Source organism: Lytechinus variegatus, chromosome 16 (genome assembly GCF_018143015.1).
Source record: "Lytechinus variegatus isolate NC3 chromosome 16, Lvar_3.0, whole genome shotgun sequence".
In the NCBI taxonomy this organism is placed as follows: Eukaryota; Metazoa; Echinodermata; class Echinoidea; order Temnopleuroida; family Toxopneustidae; genus Lytechinus; species Lytechinus variegatus.
In genome coordinates this window covers 347,693-368,739 of record NC_054755.1, presented here as the reverse complement: position 1 = coordinate 368,739, position 21,047 = coordinate 347,693, and the positions used below count along the sequence as shown (strand labels likewise).

Genomic DNA, 21,047 nt, shown 5'->3' with positions numbered 1-21,047 from the left:
ATCTTAAGTTTTGGCAAATCCTGTAAGTGCTTGTCACTATTCTGATTCATTACTATTATTTGTAAGGTAGGTGCTCAGCAGGCTACTTTAAAATGAAAATAAAAACATTATCGAGAGTGGGTGCTTAATGTGAAACAATGCCAAATTTGAATTTGAAGAAATTTTTAACCACTGAAAAAGTTTCAATGGCCATCACACTTTTGTAGATTGGAGCGTGAGACAATCCTCAGGTAAAATTCAATTCAGATAATTGAACCTTTCACAAAGATTTAGACAGGCTTTAATCCTAATAATCTACACTTTGCTTATCTTGTCATAACATATCACAAACTTTGTCAAATGTCAAAACAAAACTTTGAAAAAATTTGTCATCTAAACAGGATAATTGATTCTGAGGAAATTGGGGGTAATTTAAAGGGGAAAGAAGAGGAAAGATAGAAATCATGAGCAATAAAAGAAAGTGTGAGTCAACTTTCAGAAGGAAAGGAATGACGGAAAGAGGAGTCTGGCTAAGTGCCTGTATAACTAAGCTGTTACGCACACTCTCAGATAAGATTTTTCTTTTTAATCAGAATAATATTACAATTAATCTCAAGTTCTTAGAATGATACATTAGAATTTCTACAAAAAATACTCTCAGTATTTCACATACACACTGAAAACATGTTTTAAAAAATACATGAAATGTTGATATATTATATAAATATCAGTTTGACTTTCATTTATAAGTATTTTTTTCTGTATTTAAAACGATCAGACCACATGATCAAATATGCACTGACCATGACAGAAAGTAATGTATAATGTGTAGCAAGTCGGTAATTCGTAGAACCAATTGATTCGTTTATAGGTCATGGGAGCATGTGAGGAAAGATAAAACATAATTTCTTCATTGACCATAAGAGAGAAAGATACTGGTTGGAATGTCAAGGAAAGGGGGGGGGGGGTCAATAAACAGATGCAGGAAGGATGATAAAGGTAATAGACTTTCCTAGAAGTTAGACAATGATTTATTTTAATTTGAATTAATGAAATAATCATGTCTCCTGATACGTGGGCGTTATTGAATTAGTGTTACATAAACAAATTATGTTCAGATGTCCCTATGCAATCGAAAGGATTTAGGAAGGTGTACATCTAGTAGAGAGTGAAGAGTTGACTACAGGCCTACATCAAATCAAATATATGGGCCTTAGTATTCATTCTACAATTGCTGGTACAGATGATAAAAAATAAAATGATTTCAGAAAGAAATTAAATGCACTCACCTGGCACTTTGCTTTGCACGTATCCAACGATTTATGATATTTTTTGCAAGGATATATACACTGCAAAGGAAAAAAAAGGGGGGAAAATGTACAAGTATAAATAATTGCTTCATTTATAGTCTCAGACAAACAGAAACAGAGACAGACAAATAGATACACAATGAAAGAGGAAAAGACCTATAAATAAACAGCTGGAAAGACAACCAGACATACAAACAGACAGACAGGTCAGACTTGGATACAAATGTATCACATTGATTGGAAGCCACGCTGACCTAGAAACTCATCTTCCACAAAAATTTTGGGCTTGGGGAATATCTGCCTGTGCGGTAGCCTTAAAGAAAAAAGAAGAAAAGAAAAGAACAAAAAGGTTCCCTTGTCATTGATGAATGGGTAGCGTGACAAGAGTGAATACCTTTCGTAGATACATAATCCATTCGGACAATTCCTATCCTAAACAGGTGCATAGAATCCGTTCTATATCTATCCAAATAATAAAAAGGGGTGAATAAGAATAAAAGGGGAAATAATTCACAGTCTCCATGAAAGAAAGTCATTGCTGCCTTCAAACAATACATACAAAGGCTTACGGCTTTCTACTAGCCAGTCTATGACTACGATTTTAGTGCAGGAAGGGTGCAGGAAGAGTTTCCCTCATCTCGTAGAGTAATTGGTGGATTTTCATATTTGGTTCATTCAGCTCCTCTGTAAAACCATGGAAAGCATCCAGATAAATTTTACTACTATATTAAGTTGAACACAACTTCTGACAGTTTCTGAATTCTGAAATAGCATTTATTACTTGCAATCTCTAAAAAGGGAGAGAAAAGAAACTGAAAATGTGAAAAGTAACTTAAAAAAACCTTGCATGTAAAAGCTCATTGTCATTTTAATTGTGTTCCAAAGTTTTGATTGACAAGTGCAGTGTCAAGGTTATGTCTATCAGGTCTGCACTTGTTATTTCATCTCGGTATAATCCTATCCTGGACTTCAATCAGATGTGTGATGTCATCAATTACATCACCGGAAAACATCCATTTAAATCTTGGACCACAGAGAGATATTAGGTAAAGCAATGTTAGGATACAGTAGATAATTAAGATCAAGTAAGCCTTACATGTTTACCCGATTTATGACAAGGTTTTGATGATTCTTATGATTTTACATGTAATTCATATTTTTATAAAGATTTACAACTGTAGGCCTGATATTTTGTTTATGGTACACAAGCCTAAAAGCAGACAGTAACTGTACTATTTCTACAATTCAATACTGATTCAATTTTTTTTTTTGGAAGGGAGGGGTCCTCTTTATATGGGTTTGAAAAATTTACTCAATGTTAGTTCAAATCTATTGAGGCAATAGTTTTCTCTTAAAGACTCAATCCAGAAGGATCAGACTTATCTTACTTTTTCAGAGGCAGCTACTAGTACTCCTGATGTACTGTACCTTGCACTCTCCAATAAAGCATCTTGAAAGTCAAATCAATTATCTTTGATTTATTCCATCTGCCAGTGTTCTAAGCCATTATATCAGACCATGATCAGACCTACTCTATCTTCTATTATTTACACATTGTACTTTAAAGCACCTCTGTGTAGTTCAAACCATTACTTTGCTTTGATCAAGGAGATTCTTTGATAAGCCTATATGTTGTATTCCCACCGAGGAGGCTACTTTCCTCAAAAAGGGTTGAAATCCTAGGCATTGGCAAGTGACTTTTGAAAAAAAATCTGAGCTGTATGGTCCCAATTCATCCTTTTTTACAAGAATTCTGTCCAATATATTTTGAAAACGATCAGCAATGAACCCCAATATCTCTAGGGTCCCTCTGCATGTAATTCCACCAGGAGTTCAGAAGATCTCTATCTGATCAAATTGATGCTTGATAAGGACTGCTGAGATCCACTAAGGTTATTTTAGCTCCAATATGAACTGGACTCCAAATGTGCATTCAAACCTGCGCTATTAGGAATAATACACACATTTATTCGTCAATCCAGCTAAACTGCAAACAGGATTAAATTTAAAAAAGTATTAAAAAAGCTTGGTGATAATGATACATTTGACATTAGGAAGATTGAAAATAATCATTTCTGATATATACATTTTCATGTACGCAGGATACTGGTAACATCTGCTCTGCAGAAGAAAATAGGAGTGAAAACTGTTTTTGAAATCAGGAAACTCATGAAGAAATTTCACCAAGACTCAGCCCTAATCAAGATGGTTGAGATGTATTCTTTAGCATGATAGCAAACTAATCAATATGAACATTTGGGGTCGAGCTTAAGAGAATGCACATCCTTTATTTAATGAATGTAAACTTCTTGTTGCAGGCTCATATTTTGGCAGAAAGATGTGAACTCAATTAATAATCAGCAGGTATTTTGAGGCCTTCAGGGCAATCAACATTAAAAAAAAATTCTAACAAGTTGTCAGATTCGACAACTTTCCTTGACTTTGACAGACTGAGAGGCATGTGTAGCTGTCTGACTTTTACTATGGTACAGTACATTTAACTGTCATAATTATAACAAACTTTTTGGATAAAACATCCCTAAGTCCTATCACCCAACACTCCCAGAAACAAGCTCTTGTATAAATTCATAAGTATTTTCAATCCAGGGTCGGTGTGAATAACCCACGATTCCCTGAAATCTCATCTCTGATGATGTTTGATTTATCTCCATCTGCCCCCCATCTTCACCTTGCTGGCAGGAGCCCATCATTGCGTGAGCTTTAGGTTCATCAACACTGCCGGAAAACATCAGCAGAAACATCGCCTATTCTGAACATTTTACTGATACATGTAGATCACCAATTACTTGTACACTTTCTGTGGCACTGGTTGCCCATTTTTCAAAAATTGAAATTACATTGTTATGCATTTATTAAAAACATCATTTTTTTTCTTCTAAATAATTTGAAGATGAAATATTGAAAAGAAAAAACCCAATATGTTACTGGAGTAAATATGAGCGGTAAACCTATTGTTCAGGAAGGGGGATGATCTATTGTTTTATCCCCCCCTTGAATAGTAAAGATGTCACAGATTTACACCAATCTAATATGTAGGCCTACATATTTCGTTTGTTTTCTAAAATATTGCATTAAAATGTTTTGGGGATGTAGCCCTGTTCCCACTGCCAAGGAAGCAGTCAAAGTAGTTTACATATTACAATAGGATGTAAACGTTCTTTTATGAGGCTACACACTTCATCATTTACGTATTTTGTGCACAAGGAAAGACCACCTATGGGAATGATGCTATCACAATTAGCTTTATCATCTCTCCCCCATCTTTCTATCTCTTATCAAATACTTCTTTGGAGCTGCTGCAGTACTGCGGAAGAATTTAATCTTTACCCATTAGGAAACTGGGCAGAGGGCTAGGCCTCCGCTATCTCAGTTGCCAGATACAATCATTATCATCACCCCGATGGCACCAGCAGCCAGGCCAGGGTGAAGACTCTGGGAGGCTGTCTGCACCATCCCGAGTTTTCAAATTAGCGCGCTATTTCTGATCCGGCAAATTATCCCGATCTGAAAAATCTCGAGATTGTTTGTAATGCAGACGCAATTATCGCGCTAGTTCGTAGGATTAATCTCGAGATTGCAATCCCAAGTCAACTTGGGTTTATTTGCAAAATAGCGCGCTATTTACGAATTATCGCGCTAATTCGTAGGTGCAGACGCACTCGGGTTTGGACTCGGGTTAATTTATTCATGACCTTCAGTCCATAATGCAATTCGCGTTCCATTTCCGCCTTGGTAAAAACATAAACAGCGATTATACCGAACGCATATGCGAAAGTCAACTTTATCATAGCGTTCATCAATTCCCCAATCAGCAACGATGGTGTCAAGCCCCCCGTGAATGAATTTTGGGAGAGACCAGACCGATGGGGGAGGCGCTCATTATCGACGATGGTCATAGTCAATAACAGACAGCATTGTCGTCTTATTCCTTCGCAAAATGTGAGCAAATAGCATTTCTTTCCTCCCCTCTCTCTCTCTCCCCCTCTGTCGTTGCCTCGGAGTCCGCCATCATATTAAACGAAGAATACTTCACTCGCTTATAATTATAGCGCGGCTGAGCTGAGAGGATTGTTGCATAACAACGGTCGAATTCGGCGAAAGAGTACATGGACTTGATTGCATATATCGCGGGAAGTTATTCAAAAGCGCGGGCCGTTGAAACTCCAAGATCGAAAGTGCGCATGCTCGGAATATCGGGCTTGTTGCCTCGCTCGAGCAAGAATCGCTCTTCGTGCGATGGTGGAGACGGGGTTTCTTGAATCTCGAGATTAATCGCGAAGAGGGCTGATCGGGCTAAAATCTCGAGATTGAGCAAACTCGGGATGGTGCAGCACCGCCTTGGGAGGCTACCCAAATAAATGCGCCTGTCATTCCTGGGTGATACCCTTTTGCCAAAAGAGACATCTGTGATCTGTTTAGGTTTTATCGTCTTCTCCTGGAGGTGCTGCTGGCCTGGGAAAGTCGCTATGTCGCGACAAGACAACATGAGACCTGGGGATTTACCAGAGGAACCTTTGGTTGAGCAAGGAGGTCGGCAAGGGTAAGCAAGCTAATTAGAAAGGAGGGACTTCATGATCACACATGTGGCTCAGTCAATGAGTGGAGTGCTATGAGAGCATGCTGATCATCATGAAGTCAGCTGATTGGCTGAAGTGTCAGGCAAGGCTACAGAATATTGAAGTCTAATGTATGTACAAACATACTTTCAGTATAAATTTGCAGTATTGCTACATAAGTGAATAGACCCATGCAAGATGGTTTTGCGAATATTAAATAGGGGAAAATGGCAAAAAACAACAACAAAAGAACAAAATAAAGGATGAGACAAAGAGAGAGACAGAAAGTAAGAGAGATGGAGAGAGAGAAAGACAAGACATAGAAAGATACAAAGAGACACAGTTGGAGAGAGAAAAGAGAGAAGGGAGGTAGTATCAGGGGTCATCTCCATCATCTCATGAGCAGTGTCCTGAGTGAGGACATGACAAGGGGTCAAGAGGTCAACTAGTCTGTACTTTCCTCACAGCAGGTGGTATATCCTTCCCCTTCAAGCACTTTCCATTCCTAAGGAAATGAGCGCCCCTTACAAAGCGCTGCATTCAACCAAGGAATTACCCCTGATTCAACCTAGATCATTTTCAATCTAGAATACAATTTTCAAAGGCATTTGTAATTACTGTTTGCAATTTGTGTTTTCATTTTATATTTGGGATACAGACGACAGGAATCACAGTTGATATACATGTAGGCCTACATGCTATATCAAATAAATCTCTGTATGTTTGGGATACAAGTTTACAGGTGAAAAAATAAAAATTGTATGAACACACCCTATAAAATCAACTGAATCGACTTTGAATCTACATGTAGGACCCTACTACATGTACAAAGGTGGTATTGTCTCCAATTTCAAATTCTAGGTGGAGAAAGTACTGCCATTTACCTGTTTTCAATCTTTTTATGCATTTCAAAGTCAAACATTACAGCTAAAGTAACTTTCTAAAATATAGGCCTACATGTACAAGTACGACCTTGTATTTACATGTATGGTACACTCAGGTTTTCACTAATCAATATATCAAGATAATATTTACATGACTGTGTAGGCCCTGCTGTAATTTAAGATGGTAGATGGTAGTGACTTTTTACCTGCAGGGGATAATTTTGCTTTACAAATTTGAATAGCATTTTTGGTCATAAGAGAAAAGCTATAAACTATAGTAATGTACAGTCTTATGTAATAATATGCTGTACAAAAGACTTTTTATATAGCAGTCTTTGACAAATGTGGAGCAAATTGTGATGCAATACCAGGAAAATTATTCCCTGACCCTATTGCTAAGAAAGCACGAATGCTTGTATAAAAGCAACCAGAGGACCAACGTCTTATGGTCCTCTCAAAGGGCACTAGTGCACCAAGTGGGAATCGAACCAGGATCATCGGAATCCGAAACCCCCGCTCTACCGATTGAGCTATCGCACCTCCCAGAATACAACGTAGTCAAAATGTGTAACCCAACATCGCCATACATGTACAAAATGATAGGCCTAAATTCTATTAAACATGCGGAATACAAAAACAAGAAATCCTTTAAAATGAACCAGACAGGACCGAGAACTACAAGAACTTTTGAGATAAACATCTTCCAAATTTCATTCATGATCTTGACAGTCAACATGAGACCCCCAAATTAGTTTTCAACAAAGCCATCGACTCTGCTTACTTGTAATGAATGTATTCAAACTATGCACACATAATGAACAGGCAATTGGGCATGAATGAAAATCACTGCTAAAATTCATTTATGCAACACCATACATGACCTCATATTGACATGCATTGGCATAGTTGTGGTTGACATTCCCTTCTTCTTCAAACGTTTCCAACCAAACGGCATATATCCCCTGCTGCGAGTCTGCTTCTTTATGCCTGAAAACTATCCCATTTTTTTCTCTCTCAAAACTTCTGAGTATGAGCCCATTTACCTTCCAGTAAAAGGTATCACCAACAGGGAGCTAAAAGCACTTAAAAAGCCAGGAGTACAAACGACAACGGCATAAAAAAGCAAAATCAGTTTACTCCTACCATCCATCTTATCTTGAAAATCAATTTCATGGTGAGCTAGATTTGGAATGAAAACATTCCATTACAGAACTGGGGTCAATTTCAGGGACAATGTAGGGGAAAGAGAGAGAGAGAGAGAAGCAATAAATTGTGTTGGAGCTGGTGGTTTTAATGGGGGAGGTGTATATGGCTGGGGTTGTACAGATAATGTATGTATTGTGTAGTCAGCAGAGGTAGAGAAAGGCACTGTACACGTAGACAAAAGGGCATGCAAACTTTGGTATAAATGAAGAATGAGGTGGGTATGGGGGGTGAGGTGAGTATTGGGGGGGGGGGGGGGGTGAGGTGGGTATTGGGTATTGGGAGGGTGGGGTGGGTATTGGGGGGGTGAGGTGGGTATTGGGAGGGGGTGGGGTGGGTATTGGGGTGAGGTGGGTATTGGGTGGGGGTGGGGTGGGTATTGGGGGTGAGGTGGGTATTGGGTGGGGTGGGGTAAGTACGGGTATTGGGGGAGGTGGGTATTGGGTGGGGCTGGAGTGCATAGTGATATTCTAGTGTGGGCCTACCTGATGATACATGCATGTGCACACTAATTATGCATCATATACTATATCATGTAAAGGTACATATACCTTCCATAATCTGGCTAGCTCAAATGGAATCCTGACAAATTAATTTCTTGGTGCGACTATAGCATTGGGTAAATTACCAACATGTACACCAACAATGAAATTTCTAGTTTTAATTTTTTACATAAAATACCGAAAATATTAGCTATTGGCCCAGGACTAGTCATTATTTGTGAATTTCCATTCAAACACAAGTAGTCTAACATAGAAATGACTGAAATTAGGTAGGCCTATAAAACATAAAAGAAAGTGGACGAATGGGAAAGACTAAAAAAAAAGCTCATTTGGCCCTTCGGGCCGGATGAGCTACAAATATGCACCAATATAATGTAGGCTACATGAACATGTAAATTTCCAAAACAGTGCCGACACTGATTCCTAAACTTTAATATAAAAAACTTCTCTAGTAGACCTTTCACTTGACATAAAGGCAATTCTATGATCCTAATAGTGATCTAATGTATAGGCCTACACAAAGGCCCTACCATTTTAATCTATCTTTACCAATTTTAACAACATACATGCACAGCAAAAACTGTGGTGTTAACCGGTGTACGTAGAGGACCACACCAGTTATTTTACACCGGTGTTAAATTGGTGGTGTCAGTTTTACACCTGTAGGTGTTATTACAACACCTTTGGTTGTTACATTTACACTCTTTGGTGTTATGTTTAATCTTTAGGGTGTTATTTTAACACCCTAACACCTCAGGGTGTGGTCCTCTATTAACACCAATAGGTGTCAGTTTTAACATCAGTTTTTACAGTGTGAAGGCTTCTTGTCTAGAAGACGAGAACACCCTGATCTAGGCTGATATGTCCTTTCATCACACATAGATTGTACATGTATTTGGTCTATTCAAATCAAACACTAAACTTTGCTTGATGATGAGACAAACAACCACTAACTGCTAAAATTCTATCAATTACGAATCCCATCCCTTTAAATAATTTCACCAATCCTGTAACAGTCCACAGACAAACTTGTTCAAAACATCACACAATCATTACCCCAAAATAACTCAAACATGTCTTTCAACGTAGACTAATTTAGTCTACATTCACTGGAATAGTAAAGTGATTTCTAGCAGTGCTTTAACCATCAATAGAACACAAAAAATGCCTTCTTCTTCAGCCAAAAGAAAGGCAGAGAATACAGCAAAAGGCTTCAGAATAGCTCTACTGACCCAATGCATGTAGCCTATTTGACTTTGCATTTTTTTGGGGAAAGGCGGCATTCATGGGACCCAGTCGGGCAGAAACGCATCGATAGAGTTTTGGAAATTGAAACTAGGTGGAAAGAATGAGGAGTAAAAGAGGGAATCTTTGCAGGGCTGACTGATAATTGCTAGGTATTTATGATGGGTAGTCATTAGACAAAATGTGGGGAATTATGTTCCTTTGTTAGAATAAAAACAAACCGTGAATTGCGTGCCCTCTATTTCGAACTCCTGGTGAAGCGAGATAACACCTACACAAATGCAAAATTTCTAGTGAAATTGTAACAAATACATATAAGGACAACACAGAGGGTTAGTGATCACTTCAAGTTGTAACATGTGGGAAATCTTTGCATCTATTTCCATACAAAAAAGGAATATAAATGTATGATAATGGTTGAGAAATAGAAATCTGTTTATAATGTAGATGTCAATAACAAAATAATTTAATACACGTAAAAGCAACAATGATGCCAAACCTAATTTTCATAGATTTGTTTCTATTTACTATAAAGAACCAATACTTTGATGTTGGAAAGTAAAAATGTAATGTTTGGCTCTATTTTGTTTATAATTGCTCCAACATTGTTTGCACTCTTCCCAGCATTCCTACACCATTTCATTTTTATATCTATACATGCAGCAATACAATTCATTTTTTTATTCACTGCAATTACAGGTAACTCAAAGTTAAATCAAGCACCAAAGATTTTTCTTCTTAGAACTTTTTCTTTTGATGAGGTAATTCAAATATGCTTATTTTATTAACAAGAATACCTTTAAGATTTTGCATGTAAAAAAATCCAGTTGGCAGATTATCATATGAAAAAACCCAAACACAATGATCACAAATAAAAATAATCAGAATTCCCCCCCCCTTCTTATCCAGGGGCATGGAAATATTAATGAGATGTATACTTACTGATGAACAATTAATATTATGTGTACATTCTTCTAATAAACTATTCGTATGTAGCGCCGATGATGTGACCTGCAAGATAAAACAGAGAAAATGAGGGGAAAGAGATTTAGAGATGATGACTTCAAAAACACACAGTCACAATTATTATCAATCCTTCTTCTCTTTTAAGGAAAAATGATAGATTCATAATCATAATTTACTAATCACTGTAATGCTAAAATAATGATTTCACATGCGTTTGTACTGGTGTCCAGTATGGAAAAAATATTCTTGTTTCTTGTCCTCCAATTTATAATTATTCATTCAATATAATAATTCTTTTATATCTTTTTATACAATTCTTGATAACATTCTTTTGATTTTCCATATCATCATCATCATGATCATAACCATCATCACCATCACCATTGTCATCATCATCATCATCATCATCACCATTATCATCATCATCACCATCATCATCACCCTCATCATCACCAATGCCATCATCAACATCATCATCTACACCATCATCATCATTTGTCATCGTCATTGTCATCAATGTCATCATCATCACCATCATCATCTTCACCATCAACATTATCATCATCATCAACAGTGATGATGATCATTAACATCTTCAGCAGCAGCAGGTTGTGACAGTCATATATGTGAGCCACAAAGTGGCCATTATCATCATTACAGAAACATGTTTGGTTTGTTTTTTTACAGTAAAAAAAAGAAAAGAAACTCTCAAAAAGGTGTTGGCAAGTAACAGAAAGGAGATATCGATTATTGACCCCTCAAACTAATCAAGGAAGTTTGTTTTAAGTTCTGTTAATCCCTTCTTAAGAAAGCACTGAATAGTAGAACAATAAGAACTTTACTCTTACACTTCCTCTGATACAACACAATGGACACAATCAATTTCAACTCTCAATAGTCCAGGACTGTTCAAGCTAAACATGGTTATCAAAAGTACACATAGTACTTTCAACACTGTTTGTATTTTGTATAGGCCGGCATGTGTATTGAGATATTAAGAAAGACCATCATACATGAAATAAAAACAAATAGTGTGATGAAATGAAATTCATTTAAATATAAAAATTGTGACATCCCATGGGAGGATCTCACAATATTATCATGTCAATATTAAGAAAATCATAAATTAATAAAGTGTCATTTTCAAATATAGTTCATGATTTATTATAGTTTTTCACAATTTTTATTCACAAAAGCATCCATGAATCATGATGGGACTGATAATATTTACATGTAGAATGCACAGGAAAATCAGCTTCAATTCTCTCAAGAAAATGTAACTTATCTGTACACTAGGTCTTTGATGAATCTTCTTGCATGTGATTGATGCCACATCACAAATTAAAGCTTTCAAGAATTATACACAAAAATATACATTTACCGACGTCATCGTTTGACAAAAATTTCCGCAAATTTTTATTGAAAAGGTTTCTCTGAATTTTCTTTTATAAAAATCCTACTTGACTATTAAAGGGGAAGTTCACCCTGACAAAAAGTTTATTGTAAAAATAGCAGAAAAAATAATAAAAAATATTGCCGAAGGTTTGAGAAAAATTCATCAAATAATTAAAAAGTTATTAGAATTTCAATTATTTGATTTGTGACGTCATATGCGAGCAGCATTTCTACATAGCGAATGGTAAAAAATCAATGAAATTTCATTTTCTCAGAAAATTGAAAATGGTTTTCACTGTACCTTTTGTATATCAATAGACAAATCATTTTACACCAGATCGTAAATAGAAAACAAAATCAAGTCATCAGGAACCATACAAAATTTGACATTCATGCATTTTGTATTACATAACACATGGGACAGCTGCTCGTTTATGACGTCACATATCCAAAACTTTGAACTCTAATAACTTTCTTACTCTTTAATGGATTTTCCTCAAACCTTCACCAATATTTTTTACTATTTTTTCTACTATTTTTACAACAAAGTTTTCTTCAGGGTGAACTTCCCCTTTAAGTTTGGTTTTTCTTTCATTCCCTTGGCTATACCAGTATGGTGTACTACTATACAGTGTACATGGTTGAGGACAGATACAATAGGTGGTTTCAAACCGCCTCGATCATAAGAATCCCCATTAAATTATGAGAACTTTTTTAGGCTAAAAAATATTCCTGCATTCACACACCACCCCGAAACATATCCTTTGGTCAGTTCGGGAGAAGTTCCTGAAGTTACGAGCATGCGCAGTATGGTCTGATAAGCAGGCAAGGCGCGAGATTCAAAATCACTAGCCCAGCAGCCACCCACGGCGCCGCACCTACGACACGCTGGGCTAAAAGTTCCCGTATATTGCTTTCACATTGCCAAAATACCTGCGACCTTGGAAAATTCCCTGCAAAAGTTCTCGTAATTTTGCCCAGTACCTACTATTTAGCAGGTATTTTCTTTCGGGGAAATTACGCGTAGTTTGCTTTCACATTACCAAACTACCTGGTACTTTCTGATCGGGGTAAATTTCCCGATCAGAAAATACCTGGAACTGACAAACTTGGAATGTACTTCTTAAGGAAAGCTCTAGTTGGCCCAAGTCTGCTTTCTAGAGTGAGCCAAAAGTAGGGGCCCTAAAGATCGGACATCAGAAACTGACCAAGGTATAGGGGGGGGGGGGGGCAAGCGATGCCAAGTAACAAATCATCTTCCCCTCCAGCTCTTTCAAAAGGGAAAAATCGAAGCAAAAAAAGGAGAAAAGTATTTAAAAAAAGAAAGAAGAATGAGAAGCAAAGATACAGTTGACAGTTTCAGTGGTGAGATAGCTTACTGAATTACTGGACTATTCCTTGGTAATCTACTTAGTGCATCCTTCAAGTCTTTAAGCTGTCATGTGACCACTAATCGACCAATGGGATCGCCCCTTGCTCACGTAACCCCCAAAGCCTCTTTGCCACTCTGTCACATTGTTGAGAGATAAGGGTTAAGTATTGTCCATGGCTACTTGTCCTCCATGGATATTCCATATCTTGCTAAGACCTGGTCCAAAGCTCTTTTCAATTTTTGTCCCCTTGGAAGCCCAAATCTAAAGCTTCTTTTCTCTATCCCTCTCCAAGAGACTCTACCTCACCGTGTAATCCCTCCATATTTCCTCAAATTTCTCCCTCCGAAACCCTGGCACCTTGTAGCGATGGTCATCTTTGGGTACATGGAAAGATGTAATTGGTATGCAAACTCATGACACATGAAGTGCCATATTGAATACATACAGAGAAAGAGAAGAAAACTTTTTATAAGGAGTTTATTCTGAAAGAGCAAAATGGACAAACAAGAAAATCTTTGCATTTTAAAAGTATAAAATGCATTTGATATGTATAAAGACTTTTTTCCTACAGACATTGCAAAGAACTCCCTCCCTCAAAATAATAAGGACTTGCAAATGTGCAATTGATGTTGAATTAATGTACGTATGCAGTTAACTTCAAACAATATGGGAATAATTTTTGCTTTATTTACCAAATTTGATCTTTTGGTCATACACTGCTAGAGAAAAGCAAACCTATAACAAACATGTAGGCCTATAGCATAGCAGGCAGCCTTTACAAAATGTGGCACAGATTGTGATGCTTTCCAGGAAAATTATTTCCTGTATTTAACACACAGGGAGAAATAAATGCAAGGTACAGGTACATAGGAATATTGATCAGTTAATAGTGAATTAAAGTTTTACTGCAAGCAATTCGTCCCTTGTCTTACAAACTTGCAGTAAAGTGAAAAATCAATTAATATTCAAAATTGAATTTTCATGAACAGAGCACTTTTCAATTGAGAATAGTTTAATTGAAATAATCACAAAATTCAAAGTCTATATCATATCTAATTTATCCTAAAAAATCTACATTGTATGACATCCAGAGATGTAAAGGTATTTATAAGAATTTGATATATACTGGTGGATGTTCAAAACTCTATGTAGAATATCAAAATTGCTTCCAATATTCTTTTTTATATTTGGTGTTAACATGTGTAGGTCTATACTAAGAGACATACACGTGGCAAGTGAATACGAAGAGCACACAAATCATGCTTTATCATTATAAATTCCTCCACAGAGAAGAAAAAAACTGGGGAAATGCTACAATTTTTGTAAAGCAGCAAGCAATCTTGAGGACCTTTCAAACTTCACAAAGCAAAGAAACTTTTCTTTCAATCTCTGCCTTGCCCATTTACGTTCCTTTAGAAGGATGATTGCTTAACATTGAAACACACACACATACAGAGTGAAGTTTGGCTCTCTCAATTGAATATGATCAGTAAAAAGGGGTTGGTCCACAGGAGGTGGTTTCAGACCGCCTCGAAGTTCGCCAGTTCCAGGTATTCTCTGATCGGGAAATTTACCCCGATCAGAAAATACCAGGTATTTTGGTAATGTGAAAGCAAACTACGCGTAATCTCCCCGAAAGAAAATACCCGCTAAATAGTAGGTACTTGGCGAAATTACGAGAACTTTCGTGGGGATTTTTCCAAGGTCGCAGGTATTTTGGCGATGTGAAAGCAAATTACGGGAACTTTTATCCCAGCGTGTCGTTGGGCGCGGCGGCGTGGGTGGCTGCTGGGCTAGTGATTTTGAATCTCCCGCCTTGCCTGCTTATCAGACCACACTGCGCATGCTCGTAACTTCGGGAACTTATCCCGAAGGATGTGTTTCGGGGCGGTGTGAATGCAGGAATAATTAACGGGTATTTTTTAGCCTTAAAAAGTTCTCGTAATTTAACGGGGATTCTTGTGATCGAGGCGGTTTGAAACCGCCTAATGAAAGAGTCGTGAATATATACTTTTCACTTTTGTAATCTGGTTTGAATTCTATGCCCTATTCACAAGCCTTTTCTTCTTTTCTCTCTTTTTTTTCAATTCAGAAGATTTCAGGGGGATTAGAGTTTGCCAAAATCAAAATCCCTCATCTAATTTTATTCTATCTCTACCCCCCTCCCTCTTATAATCTCTTTCTTTTCAATTCTCTCTCTAATATCTATTCTTTGGCTTTCTTTAACATTCTCTCTCTCTCTTTCATTCTCCTCATACCTATAAACTGTGAACTTCATACTTGCCAAACTTTCGTCAATTGTACGAATTATTGAGGGAGTAAATAAACCAAAGAGCTTGATATACAGTTGCCTTTTCAATAAAGACTGAGGAGACATTTTTTTTCTTCTCTCTCTCTCTCTCTACCCCCTCTTTTTCATTTCTGTCTTTTTTTCTAAACTGCAATTTAAATAGATGTTTCTGCCTCTTCTTATTAAAAGCAACAATGGCTATTCACGGCCTTTGCTTTGTCATTCATCACGAAGCTTGCCAGTTTGAATCAGCGCATTTCTCCCGACATCTATCAAACTGCAGCGGGGAGAATAGCGACACATTGTTGTGGTTCTCTCACCCCTAGGGTTTTCCTCGGTGTAGTTTTCCTCCTCCGATCGATCGGGGTCTAAACACGCAATCCCGACCGACCAGCGCGGAAGACCCCCAGGCTCCATTCTTGACTCTTTCCACATTTTAGTCCCTTTTTAACCCTCCATTATATTTCCCAACAAAAGTTTAGGGCTCCCAACAGAGTGCAAACTTGACCCCCCCCTACCATCACCAGCAATTCTTCTAAAAGCCGATAACCAAAAGCCAAACTATGACTAATAATATCTGTATTCCTGCAACCCTTGATTATTATATTGAAAATAATACATCAATGGCTTTCCATTGCTCGAAGCGTGATCGAATCGATACTGTGTGCTATTAAAGCATCCTATTGAAATGGGTACATTTTGAGGTTGCATGCATCGCAAAACTTCTTTATCATGGAAGTTGCATAGGCCAAGCCATGATACAGCAACAGGATGTTGGAAAGGTACAGGCAATCGTCACTAAATATGGCAGAGATCAAATAAAAGCAGATCCACAATCTGATCAGAAAAGTGGTAATGGTCGGACGCCTGTGCTAGGCAGCTCCCAATTGGCAACCATGCTCGAATGAAAACGCACAATGGCCGGGGTGAGAAATCTAAATAAATTATCTTTACTGCTCTAAGGGACAGATAGAGTAAGAAGTAACAAAAGGAATCTCTGGAATTGATTTTTAGCCAAGAATTCTCTCCCAGCAAAGCTATAATAAATCACGGATTTGTGGTTCAAGGACTAGCCGAATTTCTCTCTTATTGGCCATGTAATTCTTCATCTTTTTCAAGAATTTTAATCCTGATTTATTTCAATTTCTTGACACCTGAAAAATTGAGGATTTCAGGTTTTGTCAAGAGCAGACAATCGCATTAAAAGTTTGTGATTATTGTATAAAGTACATTATGACTGACTTTACACAGGTCAGTATTTGAAATTGTACCACGTAAATCCATCACAACCTAAGATACTCTACATGTATGTATGGGAATATGAGCACCACCACACAACACATACTGTGGGACTACAGAAAGGGAAATCATAAAATGATACAATCTCTGAAAAAATGCATGTACATGTAATGGAGAAATGTGATCTAAATCACAAATAGAGGTACACGTACATGTGCTATACCTAGACTTAAATTGTTAGTCACACCTTTGAATCCTACTCTAAAGATTCCATACCAATCATTCAAAATAACATAAGCCTATTTGCATGAAGACTTTTGATCATAACATTAATAATTATTATATAAATAATATATGCAACATTTATAAAGCGCTGCATCCCTTCACCTTGGCTTTAGTACAGCTATCATCATCAGATGCTTGAGCATTTATCATGGAATTCCTACATGTACCCGGTACCCGTCTACCCCAAATCTCGGTAGAGAGTGGCAAATGTAGACAAATGCCTTGCCAAAGGACGCCAGTGCCGCGGAGGGATTTGAACCCTAGACTTCGTGGTTCAATGCAAAGTCCAGAGACTTATCAATTGACAGAGCTGCCAACCTAAACAAGAACATTTCAGTATTTTGAAAAGCTGAAAATCAGTATTTTGGCGAGGAAATCAGTTTTTCCAAAGAAATACCATAGGACAACACATAAAACTGAAACTTGAAAAATCAGTATTTTGCATGAAACCAGTATTCTTCTCATTTTTCAGTACTAAATACGGAAAATCTGCACTACTTGGCAGCTCTGCATTGAGCCGCAACACCTCTACTACATATTGATTGGTCTGGGGCCTGCAGTACAAAGCTATGCAATTATTAGGGGGTCTGGGGCCTGTTGCAGAAAGAATTGCGATTAAACGCAACTCAAAAAATCTTGCGCAACTTGATTTTCAGGAAATAAAGCACCCATATTCGGGACTGGCGCTTGTTACAGCCAAACAATCAATGACTAAGCTTTATGTAAAAGGGGTGCTAGTATCGATTTCAGTGGTGTGGCTGCAATGTATAAAAAAAAAAACGGGGAGTGTTTAATAAAGCTGTTCGTAAATTATTAAAGAGCAACTTTAAGAATGAATGGTGATCATTTCTTGTGCGCTAATAATCATCAATGCAGAGCTACCAAGTCTCACGCATTATGCGTGAGACTCAAGCATTTTGGACTCTTGTTCATCCCCTCAAAATCTCTGTCTCACGCAACTATCACAGCCTATCCCCATATACATTGTACACAATAGGCGGTTTCAAACCGCCTCGATCACAATAATCCCCGTTAAATTACGAGAACTTTTGAAGGCTAAAAAATACCCGTTAATTATTCCTGCATTCACACCGCCCCAAAACACATCCTTCGGGATAAGTTCCCGAAGTTACGAGCATGCGCAGTGTGGTCTGATAAGCAGGCAAGGCGGGAGATTCAAAATCTCTAGCCCAGCAGCCACCCACGCCGCCGCGCCCAACGACACGCTGGGATAAAAGTTCCCGTAATTTGCTTTCACATCGCCAAAATACCTGCGACCTTGGAAAAATCCCCACGAAAGTTCTCGTAATTTCGCCAAGTACCTACTACTTAGCGGGTATTTTCTTTCGGGGAGATTACGCGTAGTTTGCTTTCACATTACCAAAATACCTGGTATTTTCTGATCGGGGTAAATTTCCCGATCAGAGAATACCTGGAACTGGCGAACTTCGAGGCGGTCTGAAACCACCTAATGTCTGTGATCTCACTCAGATTCACAGAAAATCTCACACATAGCTGGTCTTTGAACTTGGCATCTCTGTCAATGAACATTTAATGGTGAATATCATCATTAAAGGATCACCAGTCGTTCTTAAACTTAAAGTCAGTTTTAACTTAAAAAGAGCTCCATGAAACCTCCCCCTGTAGTAGGGGAGGACATTGGTATTGTGATTATCTATTACATACAAATGTTGTTTGTTTTCGTACACACATAAGTAGAATACCAAGCATAGTTTATGTGATATCCCTTCACATCTGAACAGTCCCCTACGTATATCATTCGCCACTAGACCTAGTAGGGGAGACCGGGGTTAGTTAGAACATGGGGTAAGTTGAAACATTGTAATTTTCTTTAAAGCCAGTAAAATAAATTTATGCACTACTGCCCTCAATTTATTGCCATTAATATTACAACAGTGTTGAATTATTATTGCAATAAATTGAGGGCAGTATTGCATAAATTTATTTTACAGGCGTTAAAGAAACTTACAATGTTTCAACTTACCCCATGTTCCAACTAACCCAGGTCTCCCCTACGATTGGAGGTATTTATCATGGACCTAAGAAGGTTCGTGGAAATATCAAATGAATATGCAAATCTGCCCTGAAAAGTTCCTTTTTAATACCTGTAGCTGATAACTTTTTATTATGCAGGTAAGCCTACACAATTGAGAACTACATGTACATGTATATTTTCTAAATTTTAAAAAGAAGTATGATATTGAAAAAAAAATGTGAGGAAGATACAAATTATCTTCCTTTTAACTCATGTTGGTAATTTTATAGCTAAGGTGGGAGATATTAATTTGGCATTCCATAAATTTCATAGTTTTAATTCATCCTTTACCAGGATTAAAAATCACATATAATCACATACCAATACACTGATGGTAACTTCAATTGAACAAAAATAAATTGAAAAAAAAATATCATCCTGACTGTTGAGCTTTATACAGTGATCTCTGGCAAAGAAACAGTCATTTGAAGCATTTTACCCCAGAGTAAACTTCCTTAAAATCCACTCTAATTCAAAATAGTCAATACTGCTGAGTGATTTATTAAATAGGATGTGAAGAGGGTATAGGCCTATGGGTTTATTAGAGTGGACTAATGGAGAAGATTGATGTAGGCGATGTTGTTTCAGCCGAGTGTGTTGACAGACTCTGGGTAATGGGACGATCTTCTGTCTCCTTTAACAAAATCTATCCAGATTCTAAAAGGTTTGGTTTGGGCAGCAGTCCCCCCCCCCTCCTTCTTAAAGTGCTGTTTAAGTGATGATACACTGAATACGAAACACTGTTAATAATGGGAATTTATTTGATAGAAATACAGGGGGACTGTAGTTACGGACTAACTACATTCTGGATTTAGTTTGTATCAGTTTTTTTAATCTCTAGGGATTTGAATTTTAATCTTTCAAGATTTAAAACAAATTCAGAGTGATAGGCAGCCACAGATCAAATAAGTAGCCCAAAAAATTTGGAAGACAAACTGAACCCCCCCCCCCTCTTGGTAAATTCTGGACCTGCAATTGGGTTCAGGTCAAGGTTTAATAGGGTTTGAGATAAGAGTTGGGTCAGAGTGAGCGTAAGATTTATAATTTTAATGCAAGAGGGTAATCAGGATGTTTGATTCAGCTTTACTTTTTAAAGGTTGGAGTTTAGAGTCAGGAGTAGGATTGTTATGAAATTTTATGTCCGTTTTCCAAGACCAGAGTGTTTCTTTAACTCACGTCTTTCGCCCAGTCTTCTACAGTGCCTCTTGAAAGCCAATGTCAAATACCTTGGGTCAGGCCCTCTGGAAGGTATTTACTTTGTCCAAATACTCTAAATTCATGCAAGCTTTGTAGAATAAATAACAAAATTTGCACTTTATGCATTTTGAAAACTAGCCATAAAGGTTGTCCTGCCCAAAACCTTTATCAAGAGCAAGAGGAAAAACTAGATGGTAGGCCCTACATGTATAATACTTGAAAGTGGAATAAAGATCAACTTACAATGTATTTTGAATAAAAAATATTTTAAAATCAATTGCAGTATTGGAAATGGACAAATATGTTTGCCGAGCCATCTCTGGTGAATGAATCAGAAGTTTAATAGCATAAATTACAATGATTTTTAGAAAACAGGAGCTCTGTACGAGCTGTCCTAAAACTAAGAAAGAGTCGCAATACACAGGTCCATGATGACCATTCTGAGTCTCATAGAAAAATATCGACCCCCCATCATTTTCAACATCCGAACTATCCTAAAAATATTGAGCTCAATCCAAAATATGCAAGAGACTACATGTATATAT

The 21,047-nt window shown here is 37.4% G+C and overlaps 1 protein-coding gene across 3 annotated transcripts in view; it reads right to left on the bottom strand.

Annotated features, from left to right (window-relative positions):
- Window positions 1-21,047, bottom strand: part of LOC121430120 (anosmin-1-like) — a 56,862-nt gene that overhangs the window by 25,552 nt on the left and 10,263 nt on the right. For all 3 annotated transcript variants that reach the window (XM_041627397.1, XM_041627399.1, XM_041627398.1), the window contains exons 2-3: window positions 10,644-10,712; window positions 1,269-1,328 (exon numbers count right to left, since the gene is read on the bottom strand). In XM_041627397.1, the coding sequence (XP_041483331.1) occupies window positions 1,269-1,328; window positions 10,644-10,712 (129 nt within the window). The remainder of the gene's footprint in view (window positions 1-1,268; window positions 1,329-10,643; window positions 10,713-21,047) is intronic.